At 42.5% G+C, this 19098-nt stretch overlaps 1 protein-coding gene across 4 annotated transcripts in view; it reads left to right on the top strand.

The window, feature by feature from the left end:
- The window catches only part of arnt2 (aryl-hydrocarbon receptor nuclear translocator 2), a 105082-nt gene that overhangs the window by 55940 nt on the left and 30044 nt on the right, over positions 1 to 19098 (top strand). For all 4 annotated transcript variants that reach the window (XM_037796653.1, XM_037796671.1, XM_037796644.1 and 1 more), the window contains 4 exons: positions 2398 to 2483; positions 11733 to 11809; positions 14587 to 14721; positions 17497 to 17571. In XM_037796653.1, the coding sequence (XP_037652581.1) occupies positions 2398 to 2483; positions 11733 to 11809; positions 14587 to 14721; positions 17497 to 17571 (373 nt within the window). The remainder of the gene's footprint in view (positions 1 to 2397; positions 2484 to 11732; positions 11810 to 14586; positions 14722 to 17496; positions 17572 to 19098) is intronic.

Genomic DNA, 19098 nt, shown 5'->3' with positions numbered 1-19098 from the left:
CGTGTGGGACTGGGTGTTGACAGTCATCAGATACAATCATATAGTGTGTGTGTGATATGGAAAGATCCAGCTGCTCTTCAGGTTTGTCCCAAGCTTAACTGTCCAGCTGCTCAGATCCAGATGAGAGGTGAGAGGAGAGGATTAAAATATTGATATGCTCATCTGGGTCTCCTTCAGTTATTACCTATTATCTATCTATAGTTATTACGTTCCCAGCAACGACAATCAGCAGGAAGAGCTGTAGGGTCTTTCATGCCCAGGGTTTTGTCTCTCAGGCTGCCATAATTGTTTGATTGGTGCAGATTTTAAGGGACGTGTGACAGGAAGATTTGCTACAAATGTTTAAGGCTTAAAAATGACTATACTCTTTATATATTCACTTTATACATGTATGTCTTTTTAGGTAAATAAATCTTCTAATTTCAAAGATTCTTTTGCCAAATTGCTGGTGTATGATTTATTATTTTAATAATAATTAACAATTCACTAAATGTATAATAGAGTTAGGAAAGCAATGTTTAAGTCAGGCCTGATGTTGCCTCAAACATAAAAGAATGATCCAGTCACTTCCTCAGTGAGGCATACAGTACAGCTGATTAATTATACACTGGTATCGGATCAGTACTCGGTATCAGCTGATACCCAAAGCCCGGGTATCGGTATCTGGACTGAAAAAGTTGGATCAGTGCATCCCTACTGATAATGTAGACTCTGTGACTCTACCATTTCATGTAAGGCAATAAGCATGATAATCAATTCTGCATAATATCATATTGTGTTATTTGCTAGACTGATATAATGTGTATAAATGCAGCATTATTTATGTGAATAAATAGTATACAAAGAGTTTTGAATCATAGTAGGGCTGACCTAAATATATACTGTATATGTATATAAATATGTAATTTTAAATTATAAAATTAATTATTAAATTCCCGTATAGCCCATGAAATAAGGAATAATCCCAGTGTGTGCAGTAGTGTGGGAGCGGCACTGTCACGGGCTCTGAAACGGGGGAGACAGGCAAACAGACAGGAGAACATGTCAGCCTGCTGCGCCGCGCCGTGAAGCTTTGGATACCTTAGAATATTTCTCACTGAAGCTTTGAAGCCCAAAAAATGGTAATGGGGACAGCCCCCTAAATCCCAGTAATAATAGCCCCTTGGCTTCAGTCTACTGGAATAAGCCCCAGACATGCAGCTCATTGCATTCACTTGTTGTACTTTTACTTTTTTGTCGACGTAACACTTCTCTTACATGTCCACCAGGGCTCAAATCAAGCATTGAATGGCATTACGTTAATGTCAGGCTGCAGCAGCACAACATTAAAAAGACAATAAAACCAATTCAATAACGCACATAACACTTTGTAAAGTGGTTTCATCTCATGTCAGGTCAGTCTATAAAGAACATAAAGAAGAGAAATAACCCTTAAAGGGATTGTTAGTAACTTCTTACACGTATAAATCATTGCAGGTCGGTGTCCCATGCGCGTTCGCGTGTTGCTACGCTGTTCAGACTCAGACTCCAACACAAACTACACGGAAGCACCAAAACCTCTTGGTTGTATCTAGTGAAGCCCGTCTGTTAAACAGTGTTGGCCGCGGTCGGAGGATGCGGAGGAGACCGTAGCTTTGGTCTCCAGGACCGGAGTCTCTGCTGTACTCTGCTCCTCTGCCTGCCTTCACTCACACACCGCGCTCGTTCTCACTCTTTCGCTCCACTCTCACGTGCATGTGTGCACACTCCACACTGCAGAATAGTTAGTAGCTCTGAGAATATCTAGTGAATGTACAGTGGACGTTCGTGCAGAAATAACTGCTGCAGCTCCTCCAGACCAACAGAGGTTTCCCGTGTCTTGTGAAGTGACGGGGCTCCGCAGAGAGAAACGTTATCGTCTCCGACCAAAACTCCGGTGTCTCCCCTGTTCCCTCCGGCCGCGGTCGGGAGGCTGAGGCAGGAAAAGCCAACTCTAGGATCAGCATTGATTCATGGAGAGACCTTCGTCTGGTCAGCTAACATTACTGCCAAGCAGCTGAAATATAGAGTGATATTGTGCTTTTAGCTGACGTGTGTCGCCTCACTGTTTTGAGTGATGCTCGTTCATGTCTATGTAGAGCGAGCACAAGCGCGAGCAACAGGACGCTGACTTTCGTTGACTTAACGGCCACAGGTGTCGCTGTTAACAAGACATTTATGATTCTTACAAACAGTCCCTAATATACAGTATGTAAAGGTGCTTGTATTCTAAAAGCCAGTACTTGAACAGAGAGATGAAGCCTGAAGTATAAAAAGAGAGAGAGCCTGTATTGTTGTCGAGTCCTTCCACAGCTGTCTGAGTACCTAACATGCTGCTATGTCTGTGTCTGTGTCTGTTTGTGTGTGTGTGATGGACAGGAATGGCCTCGGACCCTCAAAAGAAGGAGAGGCTCAGTACTCGGTGGTGCATTGCACTGGCTACATCAAAGCGTGGCCCCCTGCAGGTAAACAAACACACACACACACACACACACACACACTCACACACATCCTGAACTGGATGCTCTCATCTCTATCCCTGCTTAACCCGAACTTCACCTCGCCGCGTGAGTCCCTGCCCAGAGTAACGTGTATCCTGGTGCAACCTAAAGCAGCTGTGGGGCTCTGGATCAGGAACCTGGATTCAACCGCAGAGCCACAACAGCCTGTGTGTGTGTGTGTGCGGTTCCTGTGTCCCATCCAGGGTGTGTGAGTGGAGCGGCAAGGATTCAGAGCAGCTTCTTTGAAAATCTGTGTTCTCTTTTGACGTGAGACTCCACTCCATCCCACGAGCCCGCGCTCACACACGGCGCAAAGCAAACATTTGTCTTTGTCTGACTGCTGGAGTGTTTTTGCAGTCTGTCTTGTGGCTGATGGATTTCCCAACTGACAGTACAGATGTTTGCTGTAACAACAAGCCGGTATGTGGAGTGTGTCCCCCCCTACCAGGGACTTCCTGGTGTTCCTCTCGTCCTACTCTCCTTTCTCCTCTCTGTACACTCAGGAAATGGAGTCATACAACTCAGCATATCTTCAAGTTTCCTCTGAACCCATTTTCAGCTTGGGCTTTTTTGCACTCGCACTGCCTCTAAATATCACCTCAGAGCAGCATTCCTCACATTTGTTATGGAGCCAAGCAGGAGTGGATTTGGCGTAAAGTGCTGCTCTTCTCGACTCTCATATTGTGATCCTATCCAAACCCTGAAATGAGGTCTATCTCCGGAGTATGAAACACTCAGCCCCTGTAGTTTTGAAACGTGGCTGTATAAGGTGTGTACAGCAGCTGTGGTCAGCCAGGAAACACGTGTGTTACACTACAGTCCAACACTGACACTGTTTCACTGTGGTCAGATATTTCTCAAAGCTCTCCTGTCCAACCATTCTACCGACCTGTCTGACCTGCCGACAGAAATCCAAACCTAAAAACTCTCTCTATGTTTATTTTCTTTACCTCTTCACTACTTATTTACTTCCTTTGCTGTTTTGTGTGTCGACATCTAAAACTGTACAAATATGCGTCTGGAGCCCGTCTCGTGTCAACGAACACGCTAATATCTTCCGGCGGTGCTAAATAAAACTCACGCACTTCAGCACTGCTGCTGGGAAAAAAATCCCAGGGCTAAACACTGATGTTCCTTCATTACCATGAACACACACACACACACACACACACACACACACACACACACACACACACACACTAGTTTATTCTGACTCAGTCCCACATTGATTGGGATCACGCATCCTGGTAGCGGAAATAACTCCAACCAAATGTGGATTAATCCTTTGCTGAAAATAGTCCCGAACCAAAGCACTATTTCCTTCTGTTTGAGTAACGTTTGCTAAAAATCACAGTGACCAGATATTTTAGGAAATTACTGAGGCTTTTTTTAAAAATTGAAACTATATACAGTATCTGTGAGTGAGACACTTTTAAACATTCACATCTTCAGTAGGAAACAGTGGGCTTTGGGGCTGAGAGTCCCAGTCAAGGTACAGGGAAGTCACAAAGCATTTATTTGACAATATGATAAACTGGAATAACAGAAAAAAGGTAGAATCATCTACTATGTTTGTCCCAAATGTCAACTGAAACCATCCTGCAGGATTTGTGCATAATCTGTCCTTACAGGAATACTTCACCCCCAAAATGACCATTTGTATATCAATATCTCATCCCGTTAACTTGAGTTCTTGAAGAGAACTCTGTTTCTCTTGCAAGCCTCCACAGTGAACGGAGAATCAAAAAACAGAGAAAAGTCTTGATGAATTGAAGTAAATGGGGGTAAGGTCATACCCAACAGCAAAACTATATCAAACATCCATTTACAAACTCTCACACAACCCGTGCAGTATAATCTAAGACTCATTTATACAGTCGTACGCTCACGACTCACACGGACGAGTAGCACGCCTTTGCAAACGTGAGACTGCTTATGTGGAAGTAAACTGATGCTTTGATATAGTTTTGCTGTTACTTGAATTCATCAAGATGTTTTCCGTTTTTTTGATTCTCCGTTCACTGTGGAGGCATGCGAGAAAAACAAAAGTTTTCTTCAAGAATTCAAGGTAACACGGGGGTGAGATATTGATATACAAATGGTCATTTTGGGGGTAAAGTATTCCTGTAATGTTTAGAATACCAGACTTAGGATACCAGAACAGAATAATCTATTGATCAGAAGTGTTAGATTTAACTTTCACATCTATATTTGACCTGTTATACTGTACACCAGCGGTTCTCAAACTATGGTTCACGTACCATTGGTGGTACGCGTGCTCTCTCTAGTAGTACGCGGAGGATTCTCTGACTATCGATTCCTCTTATTGATGCTTTCCCACAGTTACGCATGCAGACTGACGCGTACGCACGCTGTATCATGTTTCAGTTTGATTTGGACCGGAGACACGGTGAAGAGAAAAAAAAGCGCTCAACAGCGTGGCATTACTAAACCTGAGGGGACGCACCCCCCTTTTTTTTTTTTTTTTTTTTTAACAACAAACCCGTGTTTAAATCAGCAGGAGGAGAGTTAGTAACGTTAGCTGTTAGCAGCCGGTGGGCAGCGCAGTCCTGCTCGGCTAAATACCGGAGATACGAACGTTAACGGAGGTTCCTTGAGTTATAATTATGAGGCGTTCAAAGTCGGCTCAGGAAAAATGACTATTGGGCGAAGGTAAATTACAACGTTATCATGATATGTTTAAATGTAATCTGGTAAAATATCGTTTTTGGTGAGAAACTTGAATAAATCCAGTTGTTCGGCGATGTTTTCACATCAATATAAAATAGACAGAGAGGGGATTATGACCTGTTTAACTTAATCAAAGCAAATATTTAAATAATCCTAATCATTTGAATTGTGTGTGGTTACAGCGGGCACGGAGCCACCAGCAACGCTAGCAGCTGCTAACGTAGCACAAACAAACACACTGTTTGTAGGTCAATCGCTATCGTTAATCCGGACAGACAGAGTGTCGTTAATCCGGGCAGACACACAGCGGACAACCTGCTAAACTAAAATAAATGTACGGTGGAGACTTTTACTGGGAAAGTGGCTGCCTGCTAAATGTATGCCCCCAGACGGTGAACTGGAGACAGTGAACGCAGCATACGCTCCCGTACAGATGAACTGGGGACTCAGTTGTCTGTTGTGACCGTACACTGCAGCTGGTACACCGCTGCATGCGAGGCACAAATCTTGTCGGATAACGGTTAATAAATAAATAAATAATAAATTAGCATCACTATAAATGACAATAACAAAGTCCAGTACAGTACTGTGTACAGCAGGCTACCCTCCCTGCCCCCAAAAATAGGTCTTTTTGGACCTGCAGTGCATGTTTTATATTTTGGCATGCTGGGGGATTCTCTGTTTTGTTAAGTTTTGTTAATGGAAACATTACTACCCAAAAAAGTCAGTCCTGTACGGTTCAAAAACTCCTGCATATAATGTCATTTTCTTAATAATGTTCTGTTTGGAGTGATTTTCAGTATAATAAATGCTGAAAAATAAGTCTTCAGTATGTTTTCTATAAGTTAATGTAGGGATAAAATAGAGGTTACGTCTGACAGAATTTGTTTAGCAACCGGCAACAATCTGGGTTTCTCATGTGGCCCCCCCAGGAAAAAGAATGTCCCACCCCTGGTCATAATGGTGGTACTTGGAGAGTCAAATATTTTCTGAGGTGGTACGTGGTGTAAAAGGTTTGAGAACCGCTGCTGTACACTGTATGCTAATATATGGCAATCTTAGCCTCATACCTTTTATCGGTCTAACTGTAGTATCCAGTGGATCTGAGGCACACCAGTTAGAACACACGAGGCCTCGGATGCACTCTATGACTTCAACACACACACACCCACTGTGCAGTGTTTGCAGAGACAGAGACTGGAATGCACCCCCCCTGGGGTGATGAAACTGAACAACATCAAGTAAAGCACGACTAAATGATCTCTCGGAACTGTGACGTGACGCTAGAATATTTGTCAGGTATAACACAAACACAAACACGCACACGCCATATGTGCTATGAATCATTGACACATGGTTTACTTCCTCGCACTAAAAATACTCCTCGGAATGTTCCGGGCACAATACTGCTGGCAAACAGTCGTCAGGCGAGACACGCACTCATAAATGGCAGATGGACAACAGAGAGAGACACGCGCTGCAGACACAGACATGTTTCCTATTGAGCAGCGTACAGATGCTGCTGGCTGAACTGTTGGAGCAGAGGAACAGAGACGGAGTCGTGGTTCTGTTTTTATGTGAGAGGAACTGACGGAGGCTCCACTCTTTAAACGTTATGGTGAAGTGCTATTGTTAACTGGAAGGAAGTTCAGTCTGTCCTGTGATTATTGCATATTAAACAGCACCCAGGTCAATGTGGATGTGATTACAGACCTTTGATATGTTTTATAGACTCTTCCCTGTGGCCTTTAGATGGGCTGTGGATAGTTCTTGGTATATGTGGGATTATCCAGACTAGGGATGTCACGAGAATCGATAATTCGGTACCAAGTCGATGCCAAATTCTAAAAAGGTGACGGTACCGAAGGTACCATACGATGCCTGTAATGGTCATTAGTAGGGGTGTGAAAAGGGTAGGGTTAATAAACTTGTGACAACACCGGTGTTACCGATTACACCGGACAATTACTGTTAGGTAGCGGTGTGTCTGGCCTCTACGGTAGTGATTTTGCTGCGGCGCTCCGCTGTGGGGGTCTACCTGGCACCGCTGCTCCGTGCACACTGGCTGTGACAGCTCCATCCGCCTCGCGGCGATTACCTCATTAACGTTATGGTTCCCCTATAGCATTGAGATTAAACGGGAAATATTGCCAAATAGGTGCGTTAGCTTTTCACTTCGACAACAAATCCTCTGCCATTTCTCGGTCTGTCAACTCTCTCGTCCCGTGTGTGAAATCTGACACCTGCTACTCTGGGCTGACGGACCAGATGCGTTCACGGTCAGTATGTGCCGTCCGTCGTCTGACTATCGATTGATAACATGCCGCTGATACACCAAAATGAACGAAACGGGTTAATTCTTTTTATTTACTACTTCAAGGTAGCTTTACTTCTGGCGATTGCATTCACGCTTCAAAAATCAGAAAGTGGTGTTCATTTGTGGAGATTATCTTGCTGAACAAAACGTGCAAGTATCATAAACGTGTGTTTGCCACGGAGCTGATTTTCTGCAATAATCCAAAACCCAATGGAACAATCCTGTTGGCTTTTTGTCGAGGGATCCAGGGCGATGTTAACTTCCTGGTTGGCCTACAAAAACATCCCTGGAGCTCTCTATACTTAGATTTACCCAACTGTTGATTAAATATGTATCTGACACATTGGAATAACAGCTGTAGCATACTACATCTAACATAGCTTATTTCTCACAAGCTACTTGATCCAAATACTGAAGTGAATGTTCTGATTCAAATCTGTTTAATTGATAAGCTTAAATTATCAATATGATTTGAATGAAAGTTTAATTTGATGTTGTAATCCACTAGAGAGAAGATGTGTCACTCTGTTGGAGATGTTGGAACTACAGAAATACTCAGCCCACTCTAATTGTACGGCTTCTTCCCCCACAAACAGTTTTTGGCTCGCTGGCTAGTTGTTTAACTTTGGCCTGTCTACAAGTTACCAACAGAATTCATGTTGATCAGCAACAGCTGATATGACCTGGCGCCAGCGACGTTTGTGAGTTGGTTAGAGGGACTAAACAGTCGACAGTGTTTCAGTTTGTGGCCAGCTCTGATTGATATTTGCGCTGCACCCAAAAATCCTTTTCCTCTGTCACAAAGAGTAACCAGATAAAACAACAAGATAAAGACAACAAGATAAATATAAAAAATAATACAATTTAGAGCAGTTGGGTACATATCTAAGACAACAGATAGAATGAACACAAATTCAGCTACAAATTCAGGATTTGTCGGACCTTTGCATTTAACTTGCTAACGATCTTTTTTTTTTTGTTCTGATTTTTATGGGGTTTATACAGTGAAAGTGAGTCCGATTACATACATACATACTGTATGTACATGCATACACACATGCAAACATAAACACATATATACATACATACATGCACATACATACAGTACATACATATATGCACATACATACAGTATAAACACCTACTGTACATACATACCAGGGCTGTCCCCGATCAAAGAAACTCTCAGTCGAGTCGACCAACATATACTTCATCCTGTCGCTCAATTGATCAGTTAGTTCGATACGTCTGTAAAACTGAGTTCTTCACCAAAGAATCACACAAAATCACCACTCCAATTCTTGTGTTTACAATAGTTGAGCTCACAAATCTCCTGGAGACAGGTCATCCAGCACGAAGAAAAACACAAAGAGAAGAAGTAGTCGACCAAAGAAGTCCTAGTCGACCAAGACCAAAACCACCAATTAAGGATTAATCAAAGATCTTCTTCTTCACTGCCTTTTGCTGGCATGAAACTGGTGGCCGAAATGTGTATTGCGTTACCCGCATGCATGTGTGCTTGTGTGTGTGCGTGCTTGTGTGTGTCCATGACAACAACAAAAATAGGGATCCACTCATAAAAGCATTGCTCAGTTGCGCTATTAGAGGTTAATAAAAACTCCACAGGAGACCTTTAACCACTAATACTGCCTCTAGCAATAATATTTACATCTTGCATGTAACAGCACTGTGTGGTTGATATCCAGTTTTCCATAAAAGGCCAATATTGACCTTATATATCAACCCAGTCTCAACTCCTAACAGGGTTTGATAGATTTGCCTGAAGAAGTATTCTGCTGAACAGATGTGTCGCATTGGACAATAGCAACGGATTGATAGACTGAGACATGCAGCTACAGACGTAGGCAAAATTGTTGGTACTCTTCCGTTAAAGAAAGAAAACCCCACAATGGTCACTGAAATAACTTGAAACTGACAAAAGTAATAATAAATAAAAATTTACTGAAATTAACTAATGAAAATCAGATATTGTTTTGAATTGTGGTTCAACAGAATCATTTTAAAAAACAAACTGATGTAACTGGCCTAGACAAAAATGATGGTAGCCCTAGAAAAGATTGAAAATAATGTGACCATAGGGACATATTAAACTAAGGTGTGTCCTGTAAATAGCATCACAGGTATCTTCAAACTTGTAATCAGTCAGTCTGCCTATTTAAAGGGTGAAAAGTAGTCACTGTGCTGTTTGGTATCATGGTGTGTACCACACTGAACATGGACCACAGAAAGCTAAGGAGAGAGTTGTCTCAGGAGATCAGAAAGAACATTATAGACCTTCATGTTAAAGGTAAAGGCTATAAGACCATCTCCAAGCAGCCTGATGTTCCTGTGACTACAGCTGCACATATTATTCAGAAGTTTAAGGTCCATGGGACTGTAGCCAACCTCCCTGGACGTGGCCGCAAGAGGAAAATTGATGACGTATTGAAGAGACGGATAATACGAATGGTAACCAAAGAGCCCAGAACAACTTCCAAAGAGATTAGAGGTGAACTCCAAGGTCAAGGTACATCAGTGTCCGATCGCACCATCCGTCACTGTTTGAGCCAAAGTGGACTTAATGGAAGACGACCAGGAGGACACCAAATCATAAAAATGCGAGACTGGAATTTGCCAAAATGCATATTGACAAGCCACAAAGCTTCTGGGAGAATGTCCTTTGGACAGATGAGACAAAACTGGAGCTTTTTGGCAAGTCACATCAGCTCTATGTTCACAGACGAAGAGATGAAGCATCCAAAGAAAAGAACACTGTACCTAATGTGAAACATGGAGGAGGCTCGGTTATGTTATGGGGCTGCTTTGCTGCATCTGGCACAGGGTGTCTTGAATCTGTGCAGGGTACAATGAAATCTGAAGACTATCAAGGCATTCTGGAGTGAAATGTGCTGCCCAGTGTCAGAAAGTTTGGTCTCAGTTGCAGGTCATGGGTCCTCAAACAGGATAATGACCCAAAACACAGCTAAAAACACCCAAGAATGGCTAAGAACAAAACATTGGACTATTCTGAAGTGGCCTTCTATGAGCCCTGATCTAAATCCTATTGAACATCTGTGGAAGGAGCTGAAACATGCTGTCTGGAGAAGGCACCCTTCAAACCTGAGACAGCTGGAGCAGTTTGCTCACGAGGAGTGGGCCAAAATACCTGTCGACAGGTGCAGAAGTCTCATTGTGAGTTACAGAAATCACTTGTTTGCAGTGATTGCCTCAAAAGGTTGTGCAACTAAATATTAAGTTAAGAGTACCATCATTTTTGTCCAGGCCAGTTTCATTAGTTTGTTTTTTAAAATGATTCTGTTGAACCAAAATTCAAAAGCAATGTCTCATTTTCATTAGTTAATCTTCAATACATTTTTATTTATTATTACTTTTCTCAGTTTCAAGTTATTTCAGTGACCTTTGTGGGTTTTTCTTTCTTTAACGGAAGAGTACCAACAATTTTGCCTACGTCTGTATGTGCTGTGAGCAGTTGTGGCCAGCTAGCTGCATTATATCACATCAACATGTGTCAGATTGCAAATTATGTAAAGGACCATTTCCAGCCACGATTTTCAAAAAAACTATTTACATTGCCATTTTTTTAACTTAATAAAAGCAATCATATTCCAATATGATTATGTGATTTAATGTGAACCTAAGGCTAGGCCAGCAGCTGCACGAACACAACCTCAGTAGATGAAAATGCAGTACGATCATGATTTTGGATAAGCTGTCTCAGTCGGTGACAGGATAGCTGGCAGTGAGCGATGCCACCGTTGCTGTGACTGATTTTATATGACTTGATTTGATTGAGCACAAAACAAACAGCGGAGAAGTTATTATGGGAGAAGAGCCATCAAAATGGAATTGATATGTCTGTTTGTGTCTTTGTCTGCTTCGCCCTTCTCTTTTTACTGAGTCATTTGAAGACAGAGAGGAGCAACTTTCAATAGTTGTTTTAATGAAATATGTCAGCAGAGTCTGGTGTTGTGGCTGGAATCTATCTTTCAGTTTGGAGGCGTAATGGAGAAAACATGACTTATAAATCATTGCAGAGGAGCAGTGGCTGTGTCAGCCTGGAGATTACCTCTCGCTGCTGCAAAGTTCAAGTAGCAAATAGAAAATGAAGTGGTTAGACTTTATGATAAATGTTCTGTGCGCCTCTTTGTTTTACACCTTCCTCTCTCTTTCTGTTTCCTCTTCAGGTATGACTATACCAGAAGAAGACACGGAGGCAGGTCAGACCGGAAAATACTGCTTAGTGGCCATCGGAAGACTGCAGGTGTGTGTGTGGTGGCACAGTCAACTGACTGAAGGAGTGTGGAAACTATCATATCTGAGTGTGTGTATGTGTGCTTTACCTGAACGACTAAGGGAGGTTTAGTGGATCAGTTCAGAGAAGCAGGTAGAGCTAATTAGTTGTATTTTTTAATTTCTTCCCCATATCTCTTTGTCATCCCTCTTGCTTTGTACATCACAACCGTGTCTCACCTGACTTCATTTGAGAAAAAGGCAAGTCTTTTGAGGGGGGCACCCTGGTGGCCTAGGGTTATATGTAGGGATGCACCGATACCACTTTTTTTCAGACCAAGTACAAGTACTTACATTTGGGTACTCGCCAATACCGAGTACCGATACGAGTACTTCTCTGTGCCAGAAGACCCTCGTTAACAGCCAGCTGGAGGGTGTGAGCGACGCACGGCATGCTGGGGAGTCCCGCATACGAGGCGGTGCGCCGCTACCGGCTCTAGGTCGGCTTGGAAAGGCTCGGCGCGAAGGTGGCTCGCGGCCGCAGCTTTACAGCGCTCCCCGCCCGGACCTCGTCGCACCGTGGACAAAGGGCTGGCTGCGCCCTCTCTCCCCGCCGGAGAGGGACGGCCCCCTGCTACCGGTGCGTCTTGCCGCCAAATCGGAGCTCGGCCCACGTAAATGGAGCCAGGGGTCTGTGGCGATGTCGGCAACCCACCCGACCCGTCTTGAAGCACGGACCTAACGCACGCGCGAGTCAGAGGGTGCAAGCAAAACCCCGTGGCGCAATGAAAGTGAGGGCCGGTGCGCGCCGGCTGAGGTGGGATCCCGGCCCAGCGGGGTCGGGCGCACCACTGTAAAGTGGTATCGGTGCCGTTGTATCGGAGCCGTTTTGCGAGTACGAGTACATGAGCACAGTATCGGACCCGATACCGGTATCGGTACATCCCTAGTTATAAGGCACCAGCAGAGAACCGCAACACCCCCAGTTTGAGTCCAGATGGGGACTTACAGTATGTCATTCCCAGTTTCTCTCCCTCTCCTCATTCCCTGTCATGTCAGCTATATAATAAAGGCATACATTTATCAAAAATACTAACGGAAAATCAAATCAAATGTAGTTCCTTTACAATAGTTCCTGGTGCCAAAAAATGTCCATGCTGGAGGGATAGTACTCTCAGATTGGTCAAACACTGACCTGAGCCTGCTTCAACTTGTGTACAGCTCCAGTCACAAAATATCAACAAACAAACAAATAACACAACGACCAACCGTCACATCCTACTAGCCATCTTACAAGTGCTGAACAACTACAATGAAGGAGAAATGAATACACTTATGGAACGTTCATGTACACGGAATCAATCATAACCAACACGTTGTTGCATCACGTTGTCGTGTCACTTTGTCGCGCGTCACGTTGTCGCGTCACGTTTTCACGTCACGTTTTCGCATCACGTTTTTGCGTCAAGTTGGCTAATGTTGGCTAACGCTAGCTAATGCTTGGTAACGCTAGCTAATGTTGGCTAAGGCTAGCTAATGTTGGGTAACACTAGCTAATGTTGGGTAACGCTAGCTAATGTTGGGTAACGCTAGCTAATGTTGTGTAACGCTAGCTAATGTTGGGTAACGCTAGCTAATGTTGTGTAACGCAAGCTAATGTTGGGTAACGCTAGCTAATGTTGGGTAACGCTAGCTAATGTTGGGTAACACTAGATAATGTTGGGTAACGCTAGCTAATGTTGGGTAACGCTAGCTGGCTGATGTCAGGGCAAAGTCACAATATCATCTGGCAAACAAACACATAGCTAACGTTAGCTAGCGTTAGCCAGCTGTCACATCACTAATATGTCAAACTAATACATGTTGGTCAAGTCTCCTCTGACAAAATCATTAATTGTAACATCAACACTGAAAGTCAAGGCATTGATTCCTCATGACAGCTTTAGCTAGCAAGTTAGCTACTTACCAACTTAGCTAATGTCAAATAGAAAAACACCAGTTGCCTGGTTGGTCTTTACTTAAACATCGTGGATGAAACCATGAATCCAGTCGCTGTATCCTTTTGGATTCTTTTGGGGATCTTTGTAGACTTATCTGCCCACGTTTGATCGTCTCAACACTTAGCTGGGGTGCACAAGTCAAATGTTTGAACCACCTTGACAAAGCTAGCTGTCCTCTCTATACATCCATGTAGCTATCTGACTACTTCCCCTGTTGGCGTTCACCCTGTGCATGACGTAAACCATACTCTCGTGGGGACACGCTCATGTGATCGGCTGAAAAGAAGGGAGACATCTGATTGTCTACAGATGAATCCCTGTTGAATAAAAAAGTTTTGTAAATGCAGGTTCAACATATTGTATAGAAATGTAACAACATCTAAATATGTTTTTGATGAAACTTGCAAATACTTTTAAATACACATATTCATGGATTTTTATTACATGTATTTAAAAAAAGAAATGTTTGTGTGTGCATCAGAAATATATTTGTGAACCTTATTTTTTTATATGTGGAATTTCTTTTTACATTTCTATACAACGATAACTGTTTTTGTGTGCGTTGAAAAGTATTTTTTGTGGAGAGAGTCATCTATATATAAATCACAAAATACATGTGAATCCTTCTGTGTGCATTCGTGAATATTGAGACTGGTATGACTCCATAGTTACAGTCTTGGATTGAGCGTGGCTCCTTGTGATACATCAGTGGTCAACAGTAACTTATTGTGTAAAACACTGGTGTAGTTGTATTTCCCGTCCCTATGTCTAATTGATGAATCTTAACTGTGTCTATGTCGTCCCCCAGGTGACCAGCTCTCCGGTCTCTATGGATATGAACGGCCTGTCTGTGCCCACAGAGTTCCTGTCGCGTCACAACTCGGATGGTGTCATCACTTTCGTCGACCCGCGCTGCATCAACGTCATCGGATATCAGCCTCAGGTTGGCTAAGATGATTAACGGGATTTTGTACTGATGATGTCATGAAAATTCATAATGGAGACAGGAGTGTTATCTGTTTACTTGCTTCAAGGAGAATTGAGCAACGTAGTCATATCCACTGTAAGTTTAGTTACATTGACCTTTCATGTGCTTTTAATTAGTTTTTCCTTATGAAAGTTCTATATCTTAAATGTACTGGACTTTTGACATTTCAACTTTGGATTGCTGCTATGACTAGTGATACTCAACACCTCCTCCACAATTATTCCACATTAAAGAAAGACTAAGAAGTTATTCATTTCCCTTTCTGGTAGGCTTTTAATGTCTCACATTAGTATGGATGAGTAGCGTTTCATTGGCAGTGATTGAAAGACTGACAAAGTAGAATCAATTGGACTGAATTTTGATTGAAAATCTTAACAAGCTGAGAGCAGCAGAGTGCTAAGACATGACATGACTGTGTTGTATTGATGGAATTACTGCTGTACAAATATGCATATTGTTGAATTTACCTCGTGAGCTATCGGGGTTCGGGTAATCCCACTCCTTCAGAATAGCTCTTACCCGGCCTTTTATTAGCAGCCAACCATTATTGTCTGCCATTATTTCCATACAGGATTTTATTTTAGTATTTACAGTTTGTAATTCAGACTAGTTTCAAAATATATTGTTGCTTAGACAAAAATATTTAATCGCGGTTAATCACATGATAGTCCATGATTAATCACAAATGAATCACACATTTTTTATTTGTTCAAAATGTACCTTCAAAGGAGATTTGTTAAGTATTTAATACTCTTGTCAATGTAGGAGTGGGCAAATATGCTGCTTTATGCAAATGTACTTTATGTATATATTTATTATTGGAAATCAATTAACAACACAAAACAATGAGAAATATTGCCCAGAAAGGTATTACATTTAGCATAAAACACATGCTGATATCATAACATGGCAAACTGCAGCCCAGCAGACAACAACAGCTGTCAGTGTGTCAGTGTGCTGACTTGACTATGACTTGCCCCAAACTGCATGTGATTATCATAAAGTGGGCATGTCTGTAAAGGGGAGACTCGTGGGTACCCAGAGAACCCATTTACATTCACATATCTGGAGGTCAGAGGTCAAGGGACCCCTTTGAAAATGGCCATGCCAGTTTTTCCTCGTCAAAATTTAGCGCAAGTTTGGAGCATTATTTAACCTCCTTCCAATGGATTCTTTAGTTTTTTTAGTTTCAAATGATGCCAGTATCTTCACTCTAGCTTTAAAACCTGCTACAACCTAAAAATTCGCAAGTTGCACTAATGCGTTAAAGAAGTTACTGGTGTTAATGCATTATTATCGCATTAACTTTGACAGCCCTAATAAATAAAAATATATATATATATCAATATATTAGGGATGTGAGGAGCGGCTCGTCACTTTAAGGAGAAAAGCTGGCCGAGCCGGAGTTGCAGGATACAGGAAGTCCACTCCGGTCTCTGGCTCGCTTGAGTGGAGTGGAGGAGTTGTAGTTTCGTAGCATTTATTCACCGACAAATAAACTGTATACACACTGCTACACCTACGTTCACAGCTAGAACGCCACCAACAACCTCACACTCACCACCAACACACACACACGCTCTGTTGGAAACTCACTAAAGTTACGCAGACTACGTGTGCGGTGGCGAGCACGAAGCCTCCGGCAATGCTAGAGCTGCTAACGTAGCACAAATACACACACTGTTTGTTGGACACTCGCTAAAGTTATGCCGGGCAGAAACACAGCTGACAACCTGCTAAACTAAACTAAATGTGCGGTGGAGACTTTTACTGGGAAAGTGGCTGCATGTCCGTGACACTACGCTAAGTTAACGCTCCCGGACGGGTGAACATATATATATATATATATATACACATATATATATAAGAGTGGCTGGTTCTCCAACGTGACCACCTGCCAGGTTTCAAAAGTTTCATACATGAATTACAAACACTTTGACCTCTGACCTTAAAATAATTCACTCAGGCTCTGTTGCAATACCCGAGTCACGATACCTTCTCACGTGAGCTCCTCATGTTCTGCATCAAGAACATTCCATTACTCAGCAGTACTTTGCCTGATCAGTTCTGTTACTGTGTTTGACAGTGGAGATAAGCAGACCAGGATGAGAAACAATTGTTGCCTGCACTGGTATGTGAAACACATTCCTGTGGCCAGTCAGCCCGGGCTGTTGTTGACTGCTTCTCCCTTTACTCAACAAGAAACCACTTTGAGAACATCACTGAGTCAAAGAGTTACATTATCATTCAGAACAAATCCATGCTGTTTGGAGGAGATACTTCAAATGTACTTGTATTCCAACAGACCCTTCTTTGTCTTTTACTGCAACACATTTATCTTCCTTTTCAAATGAAATAACTACCACTTTCTCACCTCAACTAACTTCCATTTCATATCTTGATGAATGATTCATTTAGTTTCAGAATAAGAGGAAAATATAGAAATGCTGAGTTGGAATCATGTCAGTTAATGTACCACAAAATGAGATCTAATGCAGCATCACCTGCTAGTTGTACCCCTGGTTTAGAAGTTATTTAGCCTGTACTCTAAATGTACTAGCCTTTGCTCTACTAACATTGTACTTTCAGAATGAAGAACTGTTGTCGAATTCCAGTTTATTTAATTGAAGAAAACAAATGGGTTGGACATTGCATTCCTACTATACAATGCAATGCGGTTTATTTAATGAGGATAAATTCCCATTAACTGACTGTTATCCTGTCCTGTAGGACCTGCTGGGGAAAGATATCCTGGAGTTCTGCCATCCTGAGGACCAGAGTCACCTGAGAGAAAGTTTCCAACAGGTAGGACGGGACCTAAAGGTTTCTTTTTTGACAGCAGAGAGATTATGGGGTTTCAAGTTGAGAAATGGGAAGAAGAGAAAAATTGACAAAGTCAAAGTCATTTATTTACTACACAAATGATCTACAATATCTGTTCAATTCAGCAAAACTTAATTTTTATAGCACTTTTGAAAAACCAGGGTGAAAAGGTGCTTCACAAAAAGACACATTTGAATAAAAAGGTTTTATTTCTCAGTGGGGTCCTTTCCATAATGTTGTCGGACACTTAGAATAACAATCTGAGCCTGTCAGTGGCTAAAACATGCACTTTTAGTGGACGTAAACTGACGGTGCCAGGTTGCCCCAAGTGATTACATTACAGCTTGTTTAGCGGTTGTCGGTTACAGCGTTCTCCCTCAATACTGGACCAGTTTCAAAAAGTGTTGTCCCCATTAGTCACCTAGACACAAAAACATGGGAAAATGGGGTCCAGGTTGAAAAATACTGTACCGAAGTTACCCTTTAATATTGTCAGCAGGCTAAATTTAACTAATGGGCCACATAGATTAAAGTGTCTGGCCACACTTTGGACTCCCCTAGTTTAAGAGAATAATCAAGCAATCGGCCCGTTCCAAATTGGCCCCACTCTAGTTCAATCAAATCTGGATCCAGTATCAAATCCCTTATTGAATCTAATTGGGTAAAGCTTTTAACAACGAACTGAACGCTGTTCAGACTCAGACTCCAACACAAACTACACAGAAACACCAAAACCTCTTGGTTGTATCTAGTGAAGCCCGTCTGTTAAACAGTGTTGGCCGCGGTCGGAGGACGCGGGGGAGACCGTAGCTTTGGTCTCCAGGGCCGGAGTCTCTGCTGTACTCTGCTCCTCTGTCTGCCTTCACTCACACAGCACGTTCGTTCTCGCTCTTTCGCTTCACTCTCACGTGCATGTGCGCTCACTTCACACTGCAGAAGAGTTAGTTTAGCTCTGAGAATATCTAGTGAATGTACAGTGGACGTTTGTGCAGAAATAACTGCTGCAGCTCCTCCAGACCAACAGAGGTTTCCCGTGTCTTGTGAAGTGACGGGGCTCCGCAGAGAGAAACATTATCGTCTCCGACTACGAGGTAGGAAAAGCCAACACTAGGATCAGCATTGATTCATGGAGAGACCTTCGTCTGGTCAGCTAACATTACTGCCAAGCAGCTGAAATATAGAGTGATATTGTGGTTTTAGCTGACGTGTGTCGCCTCACTGTTTTGAGCGATGCTCGTTCAGTTGTCGCTGTTACAAGCAATTTCTGATTCTTACAAACAGTCCCTTTAATGCACATACTGGATGTCAGAACTCTTAGGTTGATGAGCACAAATTATTGAATAACTCCTGAAATTGAGAAGACTCAGCACACTGTTGGTTCCTGTTGAACTATAAAAACACAGGCCACCTGTGATCATAGTGTTACAGAGTGGTGCTTCTTGAAATTCTCAAATGATCTTTGGCACAAACAATGGTTCATAGAGAGCACATTAACCGGACAACAAGCAA

This window comes from Sebastes umbrosus, chromosome 2 (genome assembly GCF_015220745.1).
Source record: "Sebastes umbrosus isolate fSebUmb1 chromosome 2, fSebUmb1.pri, whole genome shotgun sequence".
Classification (NCBI taxonomy): domain Eukaryota; kingdom Metazoa; phylum Chordata; class Actinopteri; order Perciformes; family Sebastidae; genus Sebastes; species Sebastes umbrosus.
This window is presented reverse-complemented; position numbering and strand designations above follow the sequence as displayed.